This window comes from Caenorhabditis elegans, chromosome X, assembly GCF_000002985.6.
Source record: "Caenorhabditis elegans chromosome X".
NCBI classification, from domain to species: Eukaryota; Metazoa; Nematoda; class Chromadorea; order Rhabditida; family Rhabditidae; genus Caenorhabditis; species Caenorhabditis elegans.
The window spans coordinates 6,167,236-6,184,003 of NC_003284.9; the positions used below are offsets into that span (position 1 = coordinate 6,167,236).

General features: G+C 34.4%; 6 protein-coding genes and 2 non-coding genes across 10 annotated transcripts; 7 read left to right on the top strand and 1 right to left on the bottom strand.

Annotated features, from left to right (window-relative positions):
- Positions 1 to 154: 154 nt before the first annotated feature.
- C34H3.13 lies at positions 155 to 280 on the bottom strand. Its single transcript, NR_071248.1, has one exon. It is a non-coding gene; the product is annotated as an Unclassified non-coding RNA C34H3.13 (non-coding RNA).
- C34H3.5 lies at positions 263 to 433 on the top strand. Its single transcript, NR_071249.1, has one exon. It is a non-coding gene; the product is annotated as an Unclassified non-coding RNA C34H3.5 (non-coding RNA).
- Positions 434 to 2,407: 1,974 nt separating this feature from the next.
- T25B2.2 (uncharacterized protein) lies at positions 2,408 to 6,528 on the top strand (the record flags this gene model as incomplete). 3 transcript variants are annotated; one of them, NM_001381002.1, is made up of 18 exons in its annotated part: positions 2,408 to 2,564; positions 2,613 to 2,667; positions 2,715 to 2,789; positions 2,961 to 3,032; positions 3,305 to 3,421; positions 3,465 to 3,569; positions 3,838 to 4,047; positions 4,107 to 4,169; positions 4,266 to 4,304; positions 4,398 to 4,482; positions 5,059 to 5,144; positions 5,194 to 5,259; positions 5,403 to 5,467; positions 5,515 to 5,556; positions 5,974 to 5,998; positions 6,045 to 6,098; positions 6,144 to 6,188; positions 6,277 to 6,528. In NM_001381002.1, the coding sequence occupies 18 exons, from the start codon at positions 2,539 to 2,541 to the stop codon at positions 6,313 to 6,315; spliced, it is 1,269 nt and encodes a 422-aa protein (NP_001367626.1). In that variant the 3' UTR covers positions 6,316 to 6,528. The 3 variants fall into 3 exon arrangements, with proteins under 3 accessions (NP_001367626.1, NP_001033564.1, NP_001367627.1); NM_001038475.4 differs by having other exon boundaries at positions 5,194 to 5,328; positions 6,277 to 6,511; NM_001381003.1 differs by having other exon boundaries at positions 2,539 to 2,564; positions 6,144 to 6,209; positions 6,277 to 6,513.
- A 192-nt stretch (positions 6,529 to 6,720) lies between these two features.
- T25B2.1 (C6 domain-containing protein) lies at positions 6,721 to 8,247 on the top strand (the record flags this gene model as incomplete). Its single annotated transcript, NM_076633.4, has 4 exons — positions 6,721 to 6,802; positions 7,419 to 7,445; positions 7,503 to 7,644; positions 7,977 to 8,247. The coding sequence occupies 4 exons, from the start codon at positions 6,721 to 6,723 to the stop codon at positions 8,176 to 8,178; spliced, it is 453 nt and encodes a 150-aa protein (NP_509034.3). The 3' UTR covers positions 8,179 to 8,247.
- Positions 8,248 to 8,893: 646 nt separating this feature from the next.
- On the top strand, positions 8,894 to 9,957 carry T25B2.3 (CBM1 domain-containing protein). Its single transcript, NM_001129714.4, has 4 exons — positions 8,894 to 8,982; positions 9,288 to 9,407; positions 9,455 to 9,611; positions 9,654 to 9,957. The coding sequence occupies exons 1-4, from the start codon at positions 8,907 to 8,909 to the stop codon at positions 9,832 to 9,834; spliced, it is 534 nt and encodes a 177-aa protein (NP_001123186.1). The 5' UTR covers positions 8,894 to 8,906; the 3' UTR covers positions 9,835 to 9,957.
- A 1,051-nt stretch (positions 9,958 to 11,008) lies between these two features.
- On the top strand, positions 11,009 to 11,312 carry T25B2.4 (uncharacterized protein; the record flags this gene model as incomplete). Its single annotated transcript, NM_001270108.1, has 3 exons — positions 11,009 to 11,056; positions 11,165 to 11,236; positions 11,292 to 11,312. 3 exons carry the CDS (start codon positions 11,009 to 11,011, stop codon positions 11,310 to 11,312), a joined length of 141 nt encoding a protein of 46 aa, NP_001257037.1.
- Positions 11,281 to 12,947, top strand: T13C5.3 (DUF281 domain-containing protein). Its single transcript, NM_001381004.2, has 7 exons — positions 11,281 to 11,337; positions 11,393 to 11,658; positions 11,964 to 12,074; positions 12,152 to 12,234; positions 12,283 to 12,339; positions 12,383 to 12,539; positions 12,608 to 12,947. The coding sequence occupies exons 4-7, from the start codon at positions 12,153 to 12,155 to the stop codon at positions 12,798 to 12,800; spliced, it is 489 nt and encodes a 162-aa protein (NP_001367504.1). The 5' UTR covers positions 11,281 to 11,337; positions 11,393 to 11,658; positions 11,964 to 12,074; position 12,152; the 3' UTR covers positions 12,801 to 12,947.
- A 410-nt stretch (positions 12,948 to 13,357) lies between these two features.
- T13C5.7 (DUF282 domain-containing protein) lies at positions 13,358 to 14,196 on the top strand. Its single transcript, NM_171697.9, has 4 exons — positions 13,358 to 13,531; positions 13,577 to 13,633; positions 13,679 to 13,835; positions 13,900 to 14,196. The coding sequence occupies exons 1-4, from the start codon at positions 13,438 to 13,440 to the stop codon at positions 14,090 to 14,092; spliced, it is 501 nt and encodes a 166-aa protein (NP_741805.1). The 5' UTR covers positions 13,358 to 13,437; the 3' UTR covers positions 14,093 to 14,196.
- Positions 14,197 to 16,768: the final 2,572 nt, after the last annotated feature.

Sequence of the window (16,768 nt, forward strand, 5' to 3'; positions counted from 1 at the left end):
CATTTCATTTTTATTTCAGTTCTCTGTCGGAGTTCCAATTGTATGTCTGTGAGTGTGTTTATGTTCTCCACGATTGGTTGACAACGATAGAAAAGGAGGCAAAGAAATGTAAGGAAAAAGGAGAAGCCTTGTGTATCGGGTCCGGCGGCGGCGGTCTTCGCTTTTGATCTATCTTTAAGCGTGCGTGAGCACACTGTTTGAGAGACCCGTGTGCCACCCGACTCTCTCCATTTTCAACACCTTATTTGCGATATGACAGTTTCCGAGTTGACAAACTGTTAAGGAGAGAACTTTGGCAGTAGTGAAGAGAAAGTGAAGAGGGGTTGGAAGGGTTTAACATGCGATTAGCAGAAGGCAATGCTCGTGTCTGTCAGGATTTTCGAGTCAACTCAAGCTGATAAGATTGTCAATTGGTTCTAGAACGCAATTGGCATGTGGCATTTGATGTCACTGGAAACACGATTTCTGTAAGGGAACGCGTTTTTCAATTTTCTCAGATTCGCATCATCGCCTGTCCAAAATAGGAAGGAACATTCGATTTCCGATTTCCTGTGCAGTCTGACTCACTCTCCACTAGTCGAGTCTCCCACACTTCCCAGGTTCCCATCAGCTCCCTTTCTCCGGAACTGAGCAGCTTTCATGTTTCCGCTACTAATATCACAATAGGCAAAAAAATAGAATGAGGCAAACATCAAGCTTGCCTCTCATAATTTGTGAGAACATGTACAGTAATATTCAACAATTATACTTTCTCGGTGTTTATGATCTCGGGACTTTAAGTATTTGGAAAGGTGTTAACTATACCTATATGTGTGAGAACAAACATACTTTCGGGAAGAGGCTCCATGCACGGAAACCGATTTCTCGCGCGCAAACGGGTGATGGCATGACAGGGCAAATACAAGATGATCGCGAAAGAACGGCGGCATGCGTGAGCCTAAATGCTCTCTGATTACAGTAATCGAGGCAAATATTATTGGAGCAATTCACGCGCAGCTTACCAACAGATATACCGCACATGGTTCGACCAGTGCCGACAAAGGAGTCAACACGTCAAGCAGATAATCTTTGTATCAATATAAACTTTTTGTCATGGACTATTTTTTTTTTGACACTCATTTGAAGTGTGCCGACCGGAAGGATTTAGCATCTGTAGATTGACCTAAAATGAAAAAATAGAGATAATTACCTATAGTCCATGTTGGGAATGCTTGGGAATTGGGAATTAAATTGGGAATGCAATGAATAGTTGAAAAAAATTATTCCTTCAATTTTAACATTTGAAAAAAAATTTGTGCGAATCTAGTGTACACAGAGACACTGATCTGAAAAATAATCATAATTTTAAATCAGGTCATTAGATTTTCCTCTCGGGCTGCACCATTGAACTCATTTCCATTCAAAACCAACCTATGTTGAAATCATTTGAACCTGAATACCAATCCCCTTGTAAACTCTAAAACAAAATTATTTTTAAGCAGGTTGGATATTTTTCAAATATTTCAAATCTGAATGTATTACGTTTTATTTTTGTTTTTATCTGTCCTCAAATGTTTCGGCTCAACTGTGCTGCTGAAAACAATGTAATTTTGTGATAATCAAAACCACAAAAATTAGTCACAAACTAGCAAAAAATTAGTTTTGCAAAAACTTGTATTTGAGTTCTGTGATTCAAATTTGCGTAAAATTTCAGTCAGTTTTTAAAAAAATTAGCAAATTTTATAATTTTCTCTTTAGATACATATCAGTGAGGCATAATTAAAGTATTAAACTTTTTTTTCCAAAGTCGAGAGCAACTGACTCTTCACGGGAACACAACATTTTCTTGTTTTTTGAATGAAAAGTGCTTATTATATTCCTCATTTTTGATGCATTTTTTAAAGATATCTGTGAACTTTAAAAATTTGATAAATTGCTTGATAAATTATAATCAATTTATACGCAAAAAGATCATTCAAAAACATTTTCAGCATAGTTTTATACATTGTTTTTTCAGCATAGTTTTATACGTTGTTAATGGAATTTTCTTGATTTATTGTGTTACTTGTGTTACTTGTACTTTTTTTCAGCTCCTATCCACGTTTCTTCTGCTTCTTCCTCCTTTTTCCTCCTCCTTCTCAATTTTCAGCACAATCAAAACTTTGTTATCTAAAGACAATATTGACGCCGATTAAGAAGACTCACGAAGCAGAAGAGTCTTTATCAGTCACTACGCTACTGATTGATTGCTCCATTATTTCACGCCCATGTGATTGTAAGTGGCGAGAAAGCACCCGATCAATTGGGTAAACGAAACAATCAAAGCAGAACCAAAAGAGAAAGGGGTTGACATATTTTATTTTGTATCAGATTGTTTTGATGCCATGACAGGTCTTGTACGGGATGAAAGGCAAGCAAAAAGAAAACATTTGAGAACGATTGTGCTTCAACGTGATTCATCACATTTCTCCGTGGTGCCTCTGAGTGAATCACTTTTCCTGCCTTCACGCCTTCGCGTTTCAGTTTTTCTGAGAAACACGCTGCTTTTCGATTTTTGTAATGAACACTGATAGCTTCTGTACAGAGTAGGTCAAAAATTACATTTCTTATTAACAACTTTTTTATTCATTCAGATTCAAAAACGCCAACAATGAACCTCAGCCAAACTCGGCCAGACGTCTGTCAACTGTGAGTTAGTTGAATGAAATAACAAAAATTAAATTAAATTTGTTTAGAGCTGGGACAATGAAGTAAAAGCGTGTGGAGGGTTGACAGTACCGCGTGTCGGCCAAAGGAGAAACTCTAATACGGTATAATTAATAAATGAAAGCGTCCAAAAACTAACAATATGTAAAGTAACAAGCAAACTTCGATATGGTTTCTGATCAACTACTAAACTACATATAAATTGATTATTTACAGGCAAATTACTTATTAGTTTAAAATTATATGTCGAAAAACTAAGTAGGAAATGTTTTCAGCTTGCTCAACTTCTGGAATGTCATCGACAATTGTCTTTTAATCAAGATCACTCTCAATCGTTTGACTTTGATGTAAGTTTGTTTTTTTTTATTTATTTTTCTATATTTGAATTTTAAAAAACTATATATATTATAAATTAAAAAATAATATTTTAAATGGCGGTGGTATAATACACAAGTATCAAAAATACAATTGCAGAGGTGTGTAGAAATCAATTTTTTATAAAATCAGCATTTTTGGTATTCATCTAAAAATCCAAAAATGTTCGGCAACATTTTATTTAGGAAATTTAAAAACTCGACTATTCAAGATCAAAATTTTTGACAAAACAAATTTCACTTAGGACGGCCCAAAATCTCGCCCAGCCTCCCGAAGAGATTCCGTCAGATCTCGTCGACCATCTGTTGCGGAAATTCTGCTCGATAGTAGAGTCACGAAAGCCACAGATGACTGTGTTATGGTGTGATCTTCTGAAATTTCAAATTAATGAAAGTTAGTTACAGGTAACACAAACGCTTGGTACATCCACTACCTTGTTTTTTCAAAAGAACCCATTGGTTGACAATTTGGACTTGAGACCATCGGCTATTGAGAGGGGGCTGTATAATGTAAGTCGGTTTTTAATAGAGTGAAAATTATATTCTGAATAATTGATGAGTATAATTCTTTGAAATACCGAAGTTGTCTTGTTAGTCTTGTTAGTCTTGTTTACCCATGGCCTTTCTTGTACAAGTTCTAACTCAGTTATTTTTACTTTGTTGGAAAAATTTCAGCTGTATTGTAAAGTACTTACAATTTTAAAAATTTAATTATAATAAAATACAAGTCAAATGGAAACAACTGACCTTTATTTGAAAATAACGTGACCTTCTTCAGTTTGATGACTCCATCAAGGAAATACCACCAATAAAGTATGTCGGAACTCCACGCCCGTCGATCCAAATGTCGACGTCACCTAGGCCTGCTCTCATGGCGAAAAGCAGTCCTTCCATCGATGAGGGTGATGGTGAAGTGACCCCTACTTTTAGTTCAAGCTTTCGAAATATTCCTGTTAGACCCTCGATTGGAGAACGTGGACTACCTGCGGTAACTTTTGAGCAAATTCGTACTTTTGTTTTTCCATTATTCCTTTTTTGCCTCTTCAGATGAAATTCACACCAGTACTTGCAAACGGACAATTGCAACAAAGAGGACGTACACTTCAAAAGGTAATGGCACTCTTTTTGAAGCAGAAAATGAAAAAGTCTCTTGCATTTTTTGTTAGTGTGAGAACGTTTTCATTCCATTGACTTTGCATATTTTAGCAACCACGAGCCGATCCTCACTTCGACTTTGAACTTGGTGTACGTTTTTTGTTTCTTTTTCTCTCATTTCTCATTTGTTCTCCATGCTGTTCTGGTTTGGCAGAGAAAATGTTCATTTTTATAATATTACAGAAAATCATTGCAAACCGAAGAAAAATAGTCGACGAAGAAGAAACAAAACGAGAACGGGAAAATCAAATTCGACCAAGAAGTCAACGTAAGTAAAAATTAGCGTATTTTCTTCTAATCCTTAAATTCTGAAGTATTTTCAGTGCTAATTAGTCTTGAATATATCTTCTCAAATACCAAATCGGAAAATTTAAAAAATTTTCAATTAAAAAAAAACAATTTTTTGTGAACTTGGTGTACGTTTTCGAAAAGTTTTTACATGAAGTATCACCTTTTGAAAACGTGAGAACTAATATTCCAAAATGGAAAAAAAAATGAAAAATTTGTTTTCCGATTGCAAATAGCTATGCGTTTTTGCAAATTGAAGAATACGATGTGGGTCATAACGTTGTTGGCAAAAACTTTTGCTCTGCAGGCTAAGCTCACAATGCTTTTGAAAAAACAAGGGTATGGTTCCCAAATTTTTTAGACTTTGATATTCGATAAATTATACTTGTAATAATACAAATATAGCTTTAAAATTTGAATAGTGTGCTGAAATCAGAGGTTAAAATCAAGTGTTTCTTGTTTAACCCTTGTTACTAAATGATAACCCACCCAGTTGTTTTGCTTACTATTAAACAGAATACGGAGGTTTTCTAAAAAAAATACCCATTTGCTTCAGACTCAAATAGCTGCGTCAACCAACGACCACCACACTGTTTTGACGGTAGAGGCCCGTATCAAGTGAAGAGTGGAAACGTAATGGAGGTAACCATGCATATCACTTGATTTCAATCAAAAATCAATTTCAAATTAGGAACTTCGCAATCAAATGGAAAGTGGTGAAGTGGACCGCATAGTCAAGGAGAAGAAAACCACAACGGTGACCGAGACACGCGAGATTGTTTATTTCACGCATCGCTTACCTTCTTCTATCGCTATCTCGACTAGAGTATCAGCTTTTTCTTTCTTCTTTTGCTATTCCGGGAAAATTGGGTTTGGTTACTGTAATCGGTTCATTTTCAGCTATCGCCAACTGGTGTTCCGGTACAAAATCCGAATCGTCGGTCTATTACTGTTGAGGGGTCATTGTAAGAGATATTTGTCGATTGATTAAATATAAAATTTTAATTTTAAGGCCGGAGCTTCTAGACAGGCCGTATGTGCGTTCAAGTCCAGGGTTAGTTGAATTTTTTTCTGGGAATTGTTGGAAGTTTTGACACACCGGACGCACGGCGTATTTTAAAAATTTTTTAATACTTCCAAGAGGTATTTTTCACGGCGCGACAATTTCCGAGTTTGGCAACTCAGATGTATAATTTTATAATGAGTGGCTCGGAAATAGTCGGCCGCCGCGAAAAACTACCTCATGTTAGAAAAACGTGTGGCACCATATTTTAAAAAATCTTCGCATTTTTCGAAAATCAAACCGAGAGAAGACTCACTGAGACTTTGTGAGTTGCAAAGAAAAATCAAAATATGCAAAATTATATTATGCATTTTTCAAGTGTCAAAGTTTAATAATGTTTTCACAAAGTTTGGTATACGGTTTTTTTTCAATTGGTCAACATAAAACGTGATTACAATCCATTTTCAGAGATCACGTGTTGCCCGATGGAAAAGTAAGTTTTCGTAAAGGGCACCCATTTCCCAAAAGAAAATATTAAGACGGCTACAAAAAAGGTCACAATTCAAGTACCTGATGAAATTCCAACTCAACCGGTATCAAAACTCCAGCACACCATTAACCAAATCATTTACTTGCAGAAAGGCCACTTCGTGCACCGATCCGCAACACCATCACCAAATAACGTTAGGTTTTGACGTATCAATGTACCTTTTGTGATAGATCAATTTGTTCCCGATGTTTGAAACATTAAAATGTCCCCAATTTTTGCAGACTTCTAACGGCCGACGAGAAAAAAACGCTTCGCCTTAATGCTTCCAAATTTGATCCAAAATCATCCACTGACCATCCGCTAGACGATGCTGCTGATACCTGTAGACAAAGTTGAAATAATTTTTTATGAATTTCCTTTTAATTAAATTCAAATCTTTTCAAATTCCATTTTCCATAAGCTATCAGTGACCGCTATTGTAACTCTTTTTTAATTGAGAATAAATGATTGGACAGATTAAAAGTCCGAGCGGATATCAAAAAATCGCTATACAAGGTCAGAAGACTCCGGAGAGACATTAACGAGGGTCATTCAGGGAATTTTCTAATCGCTGATCACCTAATTAGCTTTTGACCACAAGAATAGGAGGAGATTAATAAAATTAACCCAATCCTCGGGGCCGCAGGTCAAATAAAGCAAATCTACGTTATTCTTGCTAATACCTGATGATGCTTCCAATTGCCCTTTTTACCCTATGTCTTGTAATAAGTCTGGCATATGCCTGTCTGCCTACACAACCTGTTGAAAGTAAGTTAAAAAATATATTAGAACTTTAGAAAATTTTAATCGACCATAATAGTAACATGCTAAAACTTTAATGCACATGATGCAATGTTGTTTTATAGATAATTTTTTTTCATATATAGTGCCGGCCAATATTCCTTTCGTTATTGTATTTTCGAAGATTTGCTTTTTTCAAATATGTAAAACTGAAAAACTATCATAGTTCGTAAAATACCGTTTATTCTCTATTAGTGCTGCGTTAATTATCATAGTTTTAAAGTTAGGTTTGTTTAAATAACTTGAGCAAATCAACACATAATCGAAAACAAATTGAATATTTTTCCGTTTTGTAGGATTTACACTTTTTGGAACTTCTCTGCAAAACGTATGATTATAGTTAAAAACCTTTTTTAAAAAGTATTTTTTAAGAACTTGCCCTGTTCGAAAAAAATTTTTTATAATTGAAAGGACTATACAAAAATCGTTAATAAAAGTTTGATACACATTTTGCACAGATTAAGAATTTTAACCTCTTCACTTTCTTGAGAACCTCGAAACCGTTGAAGCTAGAGACATGGGTGCACTACAAAATTATAAATAAGAAACACTGAAAGTTGATAAACCTTGTTCAAATTTTCAGTGACAACAACAACTGCCGCTCCATACCGTAAGCTTTATTTATTATTCATATACCATTAAAAATATATATATATATTCCTTATAGCTTGCTCAGTTTGTCCAATGATTTATGGATCGGGTTGCCTTGGAGGTGTGACAGATGTGTGTGCAACAGCTGCAGAAGTTGGAATAATGTACACATTAGGATTAATACCGGGTTACAGTTACGGAGATGCAAATACTTGCTCGTGAGTTGTAGCTTACTAATATACCACATTAAAGTAGATTCAGAGTTGAGTGATGAAAAATCCGTTTGCATAATTTTTCATACTATTGGTATTAGACCTGAAAATTGGATTTTTTCTGCATTTTTTTGCTGTAATTCAAGAATTTGTGTTGAACCATTTTACGGATTCAAAAATGCGAAAGTTTTTAAAGTTTCTCAAGAAAACATTTTTCGTGAATTTGACTCACGTAACAGTTGTTTTGAAGCAAAATGGTATTGAATCAAGTTTTTAATATCGTTGTGTTACTTTTAACTTTTCAACTAAAATCCAAGTAAGACCATGTTATATTACAGAACAATATTTTCTTGTCCACTCGGAACAACCTCACAAGTGAAACTTCCTATCACAGGAACCATCCTGCCAGGCCCATCACTAGTGATTGCACATTGTCAAGAAACAGGGGCTAATGCTGGGACTTGGTACTATGGCATTCCGCCTCTGGTAACTCCAGTAGAAATTGTTGCCACTCAATGCCAAGGAATAATTTCTGGCTGAAAACAATCAAATTACGGTTTTTTTTTGATAATAATGTAATGTAAATATAATAAACATTGGTATTCAAAAGTTTTAAAATCTATTGGATATATTGAAGCTAACAATAACATTTTTCAAGATGTAACAAACCTTTTAACTACCACATTTAAACCAAAAAAACCTTTACAAGTCGAAAAATGCCAAAAAAAACCCAAGTCGAAAAATGCCAAAAACTTTCCATATACTTGTGTTCCATGGTTCCACATTTTGAAACTAAAAAAATCCTTCTCTTACGTATTTTTCATATTTAGATAGGTGTGCTATGTGTGTTCTTTTTTAGACTTAGAAATGGGTTTATGATTTATCAGCAAACTGATTTTGAAAAAATTTTCAAATAGTTTTTTTTGACACTTCTTTATTGATAAGAATGCTGTAATGATGTTGTCTTTGTTGTCCTGCTCGAGAAGCAGTAAATGCAAAAAAACCTGCAATGCAAGCATAATTTAGAAACATTTTTTGTGGCTCTGTTGCTCGAATGCGTTATCTTGATTAAAAATTTATTAATTGGAATTTGTTTCCATGATGTACCTAGCAAAGCTAATTGAATTGCTGAAGAAAAATCCACATCTTCTCGACACTTCAATTAAATGCCGTTCATTTTGCTTAATCAATTAGTGAAACAAGATCTGGGAGGAGTTTTGCGCTATCGAAATTCTGTGCCCTCTTCACTGCCAATAATTGTTTAAATTATGTTACAAATTCTATTGTTACCTATTGTTTTAACTGCTTATTCACATGCATGTATACCTACACAAAATGTAGATTGTAAGGTCGTTTTATTTTATCTGAGTTTCAAAGGTTTTACACACACACACACACATTTTTCAGTATTTTTTTTTAAATTAACAGTTTCTTTTTTTTTAATTAAACGACCACATACCACCTAGTTCAAAAATTACATGGTTTAAAAATAATTGTATTTTATAGATGTAGTACTTAAAATGTTTATCTCCGTGTTTAGTTTGTTTATATGGAAAAACAGAGTGCAGTACATTGAGACTTTCCAAAAAAAAAACTATTGTACAAAAAATAAGCAAATTCCTTGTAATTTTGCAATTCGCAACATTCAGCAAACAACCCTGGAGGAAGCAATCCTGGCGGGCCAAGTGCAACAACTACCACGAGTTCAACAACTACTACAACTACAACTGTTGCAACCACGACAACAACAGTAACCGAGCCGCCTTTTCGTAAGATTTTCTTTTTTAGTTTATTTTTCTGAAAAGTATTTTCACAGCTTGTAACGCATGTCCCAAAGTCTACGACAATACTTGCCAAGGCTTTGGAATTCCTAATTTACTACAGTGGTGTCCTACAGCTGCCGAAGCTGGGATTACATATGTACTGGGATTTGTGAATGCTCTTCTTCCATTTCTACCAGCTGGTTCTTGCGGGTTTGTGTTTTAATATTTATTATTTTAAAAAAAATGTTTCAGAACAACTATTGTCTGCCCGCTGACAACAGCGCTCAGGATAAAAATTCTGGGCTCTGAGATACCAGCACCAGTTTTTTATGCTTGGTGCGAAGAGTCTGGGGCAAAAGCTGGAATATGGTATACTGGAACCTGGCTTACACCGATAGAGCTTGTTTCATTGGCGTGTAAGCCAATTATATAGACGATGGATTGATATTTTTCTAGAGACATAACATATTCGAAGCGTAGTTACTGGTACTGTACAAATAATAATACTTATAAAACTTAATAATTGTTGACATGTTTTGCTGAAATAAAAGTTTTTATTCACATTTAAAAATAATTTGATCTGTTTAGTACTCTCAATTGGAAAAGTGTGTCCCGAAAAGTTTATGACAGTGTTTTTCTGTTCAATTTGCCTTCACTCTTGTCATTGAAACAAGCTTATCAAAAACCCGCTCTCTCCCATCTTTGAAAAATCATTGCACCTTGCAAAAACTGGACCTGGCAGATTTTGTGTCGAGATTCAACATGACATCCGTATGGAAATTGTAATTTATGCCGAGATTGGAACTGATGCATATAAATTTATTTGGATTGGGATTTTTGTCGCAAATACTTTGTGAATGCCGATAAATGGCAATGATTAAGATTGAAATATACTTTTTCTTAATGTTAGTTAAATTATATTAAGTGGAAAATTGGTCCAGTCCCACAAAACGGATTGACGACAACATGTTCCAAAACATAATCGATAACCTATTTTATGAGGAGGTGCCTGCCTTTCGGTCATTGCCACCTCATTCAGTTGACCTAGTTTACGACATTCATTCTTGCTGCTCTTTTCCCCCTACCAGACAACTGTTCTCTTTATTTTTTTTTGAGGAGACTTTTGCTAAATGGCGGAACTACTGCTATCAAAAATTAAATTTGATCGTAAGTTGAATGAAATTATAAAATTCAAAATCAAAGCATATTTTAGAGATTTTGAAACTGGCAACATATGTAAGACTTGCTTTTGAACACGCAGTAATCGGATCGGGATTCATCAAACAATCAACACTGAATAAAAATGCTTGAAAATATCGATTGTTCCTTTAACAAGTTCAAATTGATAGCGAGTGGGGAATCCATGTCGAAGTCTGCAATAGCAAACAATATTAAGTGTCTTACAAGGCTCCTTCTTGATTTGTCACCTGAATTGAATGAACAAACTTCTTTAAGACATCTTTTTACGGAATCAGTGTTTCTTGAGGTAATCGTACCGACGTTGTGTTTTTAAAACACAAAACCTTGCAGGCAAATATTGTTGCCTCTGAACTTCTGATGAAATACGTGAAATAGTGTTGCCCAATCCAACCGAAAAAAACGAGAATATGCTTTTATCGTTGTGCCAAAAAGACTCAGCTTACTATATTAGTTCGGTGAGTAGTCAATTAAACAACAATACTCATAATGCATTATATATCATTAAGAGAATTGTGTGTCACCTTAAAGAATTTAAAATTAACCCATTTATTACATGATTGGAGGAAAATTGTCTCAAATCGAAAACAACACTTGAGTGGTGGAGATCTACACTTGTAAAGTTGCAGTCAAATCTGGTGAGGTTTCAATGTTGAAAAATATACAGAATGCATTTTTTGCAGAAATTTACAGAATGCCTCATTACGAAAATGACACAGGATTGTGATTCAGACTCAATTGACCTGATCGATAAGAATAGTTTTGAAATAGAAACAATTCTGTCTGAAATTCGAGAAGATTTCATAATCAAGGATGGGTACTGGTGTGAGATTCAAAAACTCGGAATCTGTTTTTTCAAATCTTATTCAAAACAAATCCTCAAATCGCAGATGCTGTCAAAGATATGTTAAGCTAAATATTAAGTAATAAGCCTATAGTTTGACATTTACAAAATTTCGGCTAATTGAAACTATCGAGAGAGGTTAAATGGGTTTTCACAAATGATCAATACTTGCGAATGAGTATGAATAAATTGTTTGGCTCATTCCAATTGTTAATAAATGTTTCTATCGACTTATTAAGACTTATTTTAGTAACATGAAAAATATAACTTTTCAACATTCCCACATTTTCAAAACAAGGGGTTTCCTGTGAAGTTACAACATTAAATCACAAAATGTAGATGATCACTTCGATCATTGAAATAGTTTAAAATGATCAAAAAGATATAAAGATAATGTATGGTGTCATCCATAAAATAATGGTTCATTGATACATGGACTTTCGCTTTTGTTCTATTCATCTGTGAAGATATGAAAAAGAATCAACAAAATGCGAAGTAAATAGAAAAGATATAATCTGTTCAGATGCAACCGGCTTTTTCGGGAAATGACCTCCTAATGAACTATGCTTCTATCAGTGACTTTCTATCACTTCTTCTCAATAGATCGGCCTTTTGATTCTCATTCAATATAGGTCAGTGAGAGGAGAGGGTGAATTAGTTAAACGCAATTTGTTCAATTTTGTGTTTATTCGTACTGTATGCTTACCAGAATGAGAAAACTTCAACAAACTATTTTCCTTGGCTCACTTGCTACGGTTGTGTATACATGTATACCTACTCAAAATGTTGATCGTACGTTTTCAACTTTTTAAGTTTAATATATCCATTGTAATATTTAAGCTGTGACAACTACAACAGTTGCGACAACAACCACAACTGTCACTGAACCTCCATTCCGTTAGTTTTACGGGAAAAATTAGTTTTAATTCAGTTTTTATAGCCTGTAATGTTTGCCAGAAAGTATATGACACTGCCTGTATGGGTTTTGGAATACCAAATCTACTAACAGGATGCCCTACAGCAGCGGAAGCTGGTATTGAATACGCCTTAGGAGCAGTTATCGCATTGTTTCCTTTTGTACCAGCTGGCGCATGCAGGTGAGTTATCTGAATCTAAACTTTAGCACATTAGTATAAAACGGAAGAAAACACAATTTTATTTTTAGTACCGTAGTTGTATGCCCACCAACAACAACTCTGCAGTACATAACTTTTGGAATTCAAACTCCGGGACCTTCTCCAGCTGTTGCGTGGTGTGAAGAGAGTGGCCCTGATGCTGGCACATGGTACACTGGAGCCAGTTTTCTATTTCGAGTAGAACTTGCATCTCTCGCTTGTTTGCCAATTATCCCTGGATAATCAATATTTTGTGATACTTTACTTCTGATTACTATAATCACAACTGTATAAAATAACGATAACAGTAATAACAAAACAAGTGCCAATAATAATAGTTTTACTAACAAATTTGATCAAATCAAGGAAACGAGTGATAAAACTTTATGAGTGGATGTTTAATTACAAAAACATTTGAACAACTACTCAAATAATTGTAGAGATGTTGTTAAAATGGTCAATCAGGCTGATTGAGTTCGAGAACCTTTGCGTTTTTATTTTCGTCAAAGTAGAATGATGTTAGCTAGGTCGGTAAAATTGAAGATTTTTGAAAGTTCAAACTAATCAGCAGTTGAAAAAGACATTTTATTATATTAAGCAGAAGTTGATTTCAGGCAAGTTAAAACTACAGCGTATAAAAACATTAAAGTTTCTGTGGATATGGAAAAAAATCAACTTTACGCAAAGAGATTAAAAAAGATAGAAGCTGTTCAGATGTAACCGACATTTTCGGGAAATGACCTTCTAATGAACTATGCTTCTATCAGAGACTTTCTCTCCCCTCTCATCACTTGGACATCCGTTTGATTTAATTTCAACACAGGTCAGTGAATTCACAAATTGAACATAATTCGTTTAATTCAGTGTTTATTTGCACTGTATGCTTACCAGAATGAGAAAACTTCAACAAACTATTTTCCTTGGCTCACTTGCTACAGTTGTGTATACATGTATACCTACTCAAAATGTTGATCGTAAGTTCAATTTTTCAAAATGTTAAATACATAGTAGACTTTTAGCTGTAACGACTACAACGGTAGCAACGACAACCACAACTGTCACTGAGCCTCCATTTCGTGAGTTTTATGAGAAAATATAATTTTAATGTTAATCTTTTCTAGCTTGTAATGTTTGTCAAAAAGTATATGATCCCGCTTGTATGGGTTTCGGAATACCTACCCTGCTTACTGGATGCCCTACAGCAGCGGAAGCTGGTATTGAATACGCCCTGGGAGCTGTTCTCGCATTGTTTCCGTTTGTACCAGCTGGCTCGTGCAGGTTAGTTCTCTGAAACAAAACTTCGATACTAGAGTACAGATTGTAAGACCACCTGTAATTTCAGTACCATAGTTGTATGCCCACCAACAACAACTCTGCAGTACATACTGTTTGGGACCACATTACCGGGACCATCTCCGGCAGTTGCGTGGTGTGAAGAGACTGGACCTGACGCTGGTAAATGGTACACTGGAGTCAGTTGGCTATTAAGATTTGAACTTGCATCTCTTGCATGTCTGCCAATCATTCCCGGATAACCCGTATCTTACTTGATAAATAATCATAATAACCATAATAATAATATTTTTACTAACAATTCTGATTAAATCAATGAAACGAGTAATAAAATTTTATGAGCGGATGTTTAATTCACAACAAAAGTCTGTTAAAATAATTGCCCACATCTTTAAACATTTTTTGTTTGAAATAATATAATTTCAGGAATAAAAGACTCGCATCCATGCATATGTATTGAAAATTTTAAAACGTTTAAACACGTTAGCAGTTTGAGATAAGTTTTCAATTGAATCGCAATTGTTTTCAAGCAGTAAATTTCAAAAATTAAAACTAAAATTTTAACTTTTAAATCTAACGTGTTTTATTTACTGCGTGAAAACAATTGCGCTTCAATTGAAAACTAATCTAAATAGTTACTGAAAATATAGACAACAGTTTTAAGAAATTACCAGGTGAAAAAAGTTTCATTTTACTGAGCAGTTATACTACTTCTTAAAATATCATCATCAACAGTATTAAACTTTGATTTATATTATGATTTAAATGTATAAAGTACATGATAATGGCGACAAATAGATTTCAGTGGTCATACTTCCTCATGAATTCTAAATTGAATTATAGGCAAAGCAACTTAATCTTCCAATATATACTTGATTCATCTCTAGAACTACAGATTAGTAGACCGCTTAAAAATATACAAATTTGATCAAATTCCTGTTTATATGCCGAACGAAAAAACTGCCTTTCATCTACGGGAATCGTGGAGTCAGCTTTTTTGGACGGAGATCACCTGTGTTATAAAATTGGGAGGCACTGTTTCGACGATTAATCATTTTGATCGTAGGCGTTGCCCGTATATAACAGTATGATCCGAAAATCTGTACTTTTACTAGTCACTTGGCTGAAAGTATTAGATTCATGTATTCCAACTCAATTTGTTAACAATGGTAAGTTGATTAATCGTACAAGGTCTAATTTTAATTTGAACTATTTACTATTGAGAGCATCGGTTAAATTATATTAATTTTTTCGACAAATTTGACTACCATTTCTCATAGTTCACATTAGTTCACATAAACTTGGCACAAGCCAGTATATTTGTTGGTTTCTTGTAAGAAGCTAGATTTTAAATCATTAAAAATGTGAAAGCCGACAAAGATCGAGCCCCGCTATGTAATACTCACGTTTCGCACGCCTATTTTCTATAAACTTATCAATACGTTTATTTCTCTAATAGTATGGTATGGAGACTAAATCGTATAATTTGACTTTGAAAACTAAAATTAATTCAACTTAAGAAAAAGGTTTCCAGATGGGTCACTTAACGGCGGTGCTTCTTCGTCTCAAACAACTACCTTACCTGGTTCGGCGACAACTACCACAGGTGAAATTATTGATAACTGTGAAATCAGTCTAATGATCTGTTGATACGTGTTTTTATTTCATAGCACTGCAATATCTCCGCGTGGTTTGTACCCTTAATTGAAGAATTGTGTCGAGTGAAAGCATAGTCCAATACTTCAAACTATTCTAATGTGATGAAAGATCAAATTAAGTCTTATCAATCTTCGCAACGGTCGAGATCTCCTGTACGTAGACACAAAAGCCACTTCTAAAACTACGAAAATGATTTTAGACACAGAATGGAATGAGATAAAGCGTTTTTTACTCTCCGTAATGTAAATTGATTCCTGTTTGTGCGATGAACTTAACACAAACGTTTTTTCCGTCTCAAATTTCGGAGATACCGACTTTTGAGAATAATTTGTTTTTTAAAGAACCAAATCGTTCACTTTATAAAATTTAACTAATCAGTGTGATGATCTTTCAATTAATTTTAATTTTCTCTATGTCTAAGTTATTTGAAAGTTGCATACCTACGCAGAATGTTGATAGCAGCTGTGAGTTTTTTATTATTATCTAAAAGTTATGTTCGACAGTTCGGTAACTGTCGACAGTACTTTATTATTGAAAAAAATCTCTCGTTCAATAACTTTTATGAATCGTTAGAGTAAAAATATAAATTTCTTAACCAAAAAGCACTAACTACAGTAGAAATTTTTTTCAAAATTGATCCCAAAATTTTGAACATAAAGGTGGAGTACCGAAATTTGAGACTCTGCTTTTTTTGACCCAAAATGATCCAAAACTACCGAATTTTGTAATGAAACGTTCTGAAAATTTCTCAAAAAAAAGTTATGGTGGTTCAAAGTTTTGAAAAAATGGCCCATTTTTATCTAAAATCTCAAATTTTGGCAACTTTTCAGTGTCGCAGCAGTTGGAACCTAATTTTTATATAATTATCACTCTTTAACAAATATTGTAGTTTTGGACCAATTTGGGTCTAAAAAAGCAAAGTCTCAGATCTCGGTTCTCCACCTTTGATTATGGCCAAATTGCCTAACTTTAGAATTTTCGAACTACCGAACATTGTGTTGCATACACTTGTTTAAAAAAAACGATTTTTAGCCGGTAGTACAACAACAACTACAACTACTACAACAACTGTTGCAACTACCACAACTACAGTAACTGAACCGCCATTCCGTAAGCTTGTCATTTTTAACTCAGTTTTCTATTAAACAGATTTGCAGCTTGTAACGCATGTCCCAAAGTTTACGATAATACTTGTCAAGGGTTTGGAATTCCAAATTTGTTACAGTGGTGTCCTACGGCTGCTGAAGCTGGAATAGAAT

Coding starts and splice junctions, on each gene's coding strand:
- T25B2.3 (NM_001129714.4), top strand. CDS start 8,907: ATGTTACAAATTCTATTGTTACCTATTGTTTTAACTGCTTATTCACAT. Junction 9,408..9,454: donor AGTAACCGAGCCGCCTTTTC/GTAAGATTTTCT, acceptor GTATTTTCACAG/CTTGTAACGCATGTCCCAAA. Junction 9,612..9,653: donor CTACCAGCTGGTTCTTGCGG/GTTTGTGTTTTA, acceptor AAAATGTTTCAG/AACAACTATTGTCTGCCCGC.
- T13C5.3 (NM_001381004.2), top strand. CDS start 12,153: ATGAGAAAACTTCAACAAACTATTTTCCTTGGCTCACTTGCTACGGTT. Junction 12,235..12,282: donor ACCTACTCAAAATGTTGATC/GTACGTTTTCAA, acceptor GTAATATTTAAG/CTGTGACAACTACAACAGTT. Junction 12,340..12,382: donor TGTCACTGAACCTCCATTCC/GTTAGTTTTACG, acceptor CAGTTTTTATAG/CCTGTAATGTTTGCCAGAAA.
- T13C5.7 (NM_171697.9), top strand. CDS start 13,438: ATGCTTACCAGAATGAGAAAACTTCAACAAACTATTTTCCTTGGCTCA. Junction 13,532..13,576: donor ACCTACTCAAAATGTTGATC/GTAAGTTCAATT, acceptor GTAGACTTTTAG/CTGTAACGACTACAACGGTA. Junction 13,634..13,678: donor TGTCACTGAGCCTCCATTTC/GTGAGTTTTATG, acceptor AATCTTTTCTAG/CTTGTAATGTTTGTCAAAAA.